At 39.9% G+C, this 5,296-nt stretch overlaps 1 protein-coding gene across 3 annotated transcripts in view; it reads right to left on the bottom strand.

Moving 5' to 3' along the window:
- Nucleotides 1-3,389: 3,389 nt before the first annotated feature.
- Nucleotides 3,390-5,296, bottom strand: part of LOC131884527 (uncharacterized) — a 24,659-nt gene continuing 22,752 nt past the window's right edge. For all 3 annotated transcript variants that reach the window (XM_059232343.1, XM_059232342.1, XM_059232341.1), the window contains one exon: nucleotides 3,390-4,413. In XM_059232343.1, coding sequence (XP_059088326.1) covers nucleotides 4,095-4,413 — 319 coding nt within the window. In that variant the 3' untranslated portion in view covers nucleotides 3,390-4,094. The remainder of the gene's footprint in view (nucleotides 4,414-5,296) is intronic.

Genomic DNA, 5,296 nt, shown 5'->3' with positions numbered 1-5,296 from the left:
TGTTCTAATACCACACTTCAAGGTAAATATGGAATAAGCGAATGATAGTTTTGAATTGCTTCGAGCTTTGCGCAATTCGCCATGGAACTGAAAGCGATCAAGTGCTCAACGATGGAGTGCAAATTTGAATTGATGATCAAAATATCTTCTAAAAACTGTCCTGAATTGATTTATTTCAGGTGCAGACAGGTAGGTAAGGGTATCTATGCTGTCAAACATTGTGACGCAGTATAGTCAATATTGATTGACAGGTAGATTAATTTGCCGGGCCAAGCGTTTCGGCATTAGACTTCGATTGAATTCAAATCACTAGTAGGCCATGATGAAAAATGGGAAATCGATATAAAATGTAATCATGTCTCATATTAATAACTCTTACACAAATACATATGCCAAACGTCTCGCATTACTTGCGCTATCTTGTTCATTTTAGGATGGTCTTCGCCAGAAATTGACGCAACCTTGGTGAATGCAAATTAATGCTTAATGCTGAAGTTTCTGCTTTCCCTAACATTTTTTTCTTTGTGTGTCTGTGTGTGTGTGTGTGTCTGAGGGGGAGGGGGGAAGAGTAAGGCAATTATTAAAGAACCATTTGGGCACACCTTTTTCCACGTTTCCCTCTAAAATTTTTCGAGTACTCCTTTTCCCCAAAGACCCTAAAATTTCGACATTAGTCTTTTTAAGGTTGAAAATAGTGAAAGAGCGATTGGTCGAAAAAAGCCAAGCCACTTTCAAACTTCTTTCAACCACGCCCCGTTGTTGAGCCTTGTACAAGCCTTGGCCAAACTTTAACAATAAGATATGTGTTCTTCCAATTGTGGAGTGATCATGCTTCTCTATTTCTCTCTTCTCTTCTAGCTATACGTGCATATTGCTCTCAATATGTCATAATGATCAGTCTTCCGAAGCACTCAGCGCTAATAAGAACGTTTAGTCGAATAAAAGAAAATGCCAAGGATGAATGGGTGCAACGATTTGGAATTTTCTGTTCTGGTCAGAAATTATATTCCTAATGAGATCCCGGTTCCTAAGGGCAGATAGATATTGGACCCCATTACTCAGACATTCAAATATGATGCCTACCTGTCTTAGCTCATGAATAGAAATGTTTGTACTGCAGTTGTTAGCCATTTACAGTAGACACACCATTCCTGCTCTGTTTGGTCTATCGACCATATCAAGTATATTTTATCGATACACTGTCTTGAGCATGAGACGACATACCGATATGGGGGAGGGAATGAATGACCGAATTGCTCAGTAAATGTACTTACCCAACAGATCCTCCTATCCTCAATTGGGGCATGGGTCAATTTCAGTAGTTCAGTGCAGTAAGGCCTCATTAAGTTATACAATGCGCAATGTGCGATCGAGGCAATACAGGTGTAGTCAACGGTTTATTGTTTCAAAGATAGGTTCATGAAAAAGTTTGCAAAGCTCAAACGAAAATGGCATTCTATTTTCATGTATTTTTAATCGAAGAAAGAAATGTGTCGTTATTTTAATGTGTGGCGCCACGGGCTTCTAGAAATATGGACTGCGAACGAGCTTCCCGCCACATCGGCCTGCTCTTGGTCATGGTAAATCTGAGCCACTTTTTGAACTGAAGTAATACAATGAGAAACTTAGATCTTTTCAATTAAATGCAGGTCATTTTACTGTTCTCATTGTAAGTGGTTCGTTTCAAGGTCATGTTGCCAAAAGCATATGTAGCTGATCATGAGCAGACCAAATATTCAAATATTTTGTAGCGTTCATTTACTACATAATTGAGTTTTCTAGGCATAGTTTTTGTCTCAAATTCGGCCGAGTTCAACAATTTAATAAGATCTTGATGCTGTATGAAGTGGTTATTTAATAGATTATAAAGTTAACAGTGTCAGAGATAAGGAATTTTTGCTTCCGTTCGTAGTCCACGTCTTTAGATTTCTGTGATGCAGCCTGCCAGGAAATAAGAGAAACTATACTTTGGCTTTCATTATGGAGAAGGTTGCCTAACTTCAAAACTGGATGCCCAGTGTCATGAATCGTCCTCTTTAAAAATAGAATAAATGCTCTTTCAAAGCAAATTACTACCCATGAGGAATCTCCCTCTTTCAATGGTCTTCAACTCTTCCGGATTAACATTGCACCCTTTTTCCATGTTAACGCCTCAACCGATATCTCCCACACTCCGTACAATCGAAGGCTAATGCCACCTTCACCAAGTTCCTCAAGAATTACTTGCGCGTGTCCCAACGGGTCAATAATGAATGGACGCCTTTTTATTTGAGAAAGCGAGATCCTCAACATTGATTTGGCCAGGTCAGTGTCCAACACTCTTGGGATCCTTACCATTCCGACGGTGATGTCCGGATACAAGTTGTCCTTTTCGGTCAAGGACTTGACTAGGCATCCCCTCGGTAAGCTGACGGTCACGCATCTTTGTCCGGCACGAGCCAAATGCCACCAAAGAAAGGAGATGACAAAGAACTTATTCAATCGGGCCCATCCTTTACTTTGCAATAACCATTTTTTTTGTTTTCGGGTTTTTAACCGATGCTTGGGAATGATTTCCCAGGAACTGGGACTGTACAGTGTTCACAGAAGGTACGAATGGTATCTGGTATGGTACGTCTTCAAAAGCATCCATGAGCTTTTGTCCCAACCCAGGATTTAGGCTCAAGTCTAGTGACTGTCGAGGCTTAATGTGCATTTTGAGAGCACCTTCAAGCCCTGGAGAATCTAGGCTAGTTCAAACAAAGAAGCCCACTTCTCTTCTTTCTCGGGCTCCTTCATTGTTTAATTTGCTTCCCTCTAATATTCGTAGGAAATATGTAGGGCCTTGTTGATCCGGTTGCATCTTTCAAGTCAGATTTGGACAAATTTTTAGATAGCATTCCAGATCAACCCTACATTCAAGGACTAGCTCGGTTCGCCAACTCAAATTCGTTGGTAGACCAAATATCATACAAAGATTGAAATGTAATAAATAGACGAATTATAACCTTTCATTTTAATAGTACTGGGGATTACATTCCCTGTAGCCGTTAGAAAAGCCCATGAAAAGCCAAACCAAAAAAAATCTACTCCTGTTTAAAAAAATAGTCTATTAACGAATATGTACCTGCCGCTTTAAGACACCCACGGTAGGTAGTAAATTTCCATCATTTTCTTCTCAAGACAATTGCATCTGCACGATTGGCTTAACCCCAGTTTGTCTGCACGTATTTCAAGAGAACGGAGAAATATCAATTCAACTCATCTGATATCACAGTTTTGTCCATCTATTGGACATGTTTGCAATTTCTGAGGTTGACCAGTTCGTATAAATGTTTTTCCATCTATTGATATTATTTCTTTTCTTGTATTTCATATTTACACATTTTGACCAGATCAGGAGTCGCAAATACAACCAAAGATTAACCTCATATTTTACAATATCTGAATGGAAGCTCAACTCATTTTTGTTAAGGACTGTTCAGGACTGATCAGAGTTCAGAGCAATTTATTATTAACTTGGGGCACTAAATTGAGACAACCTCTACATAGAAAATGCACTGATGTGCGATTAAGGGAGGCAAACAGTAAATTAGCGACGTTGGCCTCTGAAGTAGGACTAAATAAATGGGCTTTTAAGCTTTTGCTCATAATGGCCCAACAATACTTTACAGTAAATCGGCCGGCAATTATTAGTAAGTGCATCAAATTCACTTTCGGCTCCTCGATGGGAAATTTTGCATCCCTTTATGAAATTTCGAGCACTCCTCGAAGGATAGCAATATTGGTACTAATCTGTATGATGACGCGTCAATAGAAGCTCACATTTGTGACCAATTAAGCAATTAATCCTCAAAATGTCTGAATTGTTTGATGCTGGCGGGACGAATACGAAAGAATGTGGAAAAGTTGCATTCAAAACAAAGCTCACGAAACAAAAGGCCAGAGGCTGAGAGATCTTCCGAGAGCATTCATATTAGGAACAAAAATACACGTAATTCTTATCATGCAATCATTTTGACTTCTTATGGCACTATAGATTTGCTCAGTGGATTAAATTAGCAAGAAGCAAGACCAAGTTGGCCACGTATACGGTAGGTACGTTCGTAGAAGGTCTAGAATTTTGAGAAAACATTTGGCATGAAATCTTTGTCCTCATCTCTGAGTGTGCCGCTGTTGCCGCTAGGATTACTCGAATGGTTGTAAGCAGCTCCACCGGCCGAGCCCCCCGGAGGTCCATTATTGCCCGCAAGTGGCAGATGGGATCGCCTCTGACTTCCATCAGAAGATGATATTAGTCCCACTGATCCTTCTCCGACCACACCACCACCACCCACCGCTGAGGGACAGACACTGAACATGCCATCCGCCTCATAAGTCATGATTCTTTGGTCCAGCATCTCGTTTTCCAGCTTCAAGTTCTGAATCTCTTGCCTGAGAAAAAAGAGACACGTCGGATAGTAAATGGTCATAATCAAATGGGAAGTAAGAAGTGCCTGCCTGGTCAAATAATGATCAAATCTAAAGATTCACAGAAGCTGGTCAAAAACACGGCTTCTCATGCAGTAAGCGGTACATTGTGACACACCAATTTCTTCATTTTTTTGAAGACTTCCTTCCTGCTACTGAGAATGGAATCCCTTGCAATTCAAGATTAAACATTTGCATATCATATTTTATAAGATATCTTATAAGAAACTTGTTCAAGCCTGACTTGAAAGATGCTATTGGATCAACGGCCCAGCGAATATTTAAGGAGTTATTTAAGAGGAATATTTAAGCTTCAGAAAATTTAGCTAAAACCAAGGGTGTCAACCTGGTGAAATTATTTTGCTTGCTTGTTGGTTCTTGTTCGATCTGTTGAGCTTCCCGCTTGTTTCTAGGAGCAATAATTCGAGGAAGTATGGAGGGGATCATGATCAATCTAACGACTTGATCAAAATCTAAGCCCTCTCAAAGCACAGTGCACAAAAGGCACAGAAAGAACAGGCAAAATAAGTAATTGCAAAGACATGGAGCCAATCTCATTGGAAGAAAGATAACATGTGTTTATTCGCATAAAAATCTGATTTCTAGACCCTAGCATGCCCATTCATATTTCAATGGTTCATGACCTACATAGTATGACTGCGTATTTGCACGCGGGGGACCAAATACAAGGAGGTTTTGGTCCATAATGACATTTATGTTCAAGAGAAGTTTTTTCGACTAATGCCTACGAATGATTGTAGGTGGTAATTTGGGGCTTTTTAAAATGAAACACCTACCTTATTAGCGAGAAGTATCCTTCTTTTAAAAGAATGGAGTGCCCCCCCCC

This window comes from Tigriopus californicus, chromosome 8, assembly GCF_007210705.1.
Source record: "Tigriopus californicus strain San Diego chromosome 8, Tcal_SD_v2.1, whole genome shotgun sequence".
NCBI lineage: Eukaryota > Metazoa > Arthropoda > Copepoda > Harpacticoida > Harpacticidae > Tigriopus > Tigriopus californicus.
This window is presented reverse-complemented; position numbering and strand designations above follow the sequence as displayed.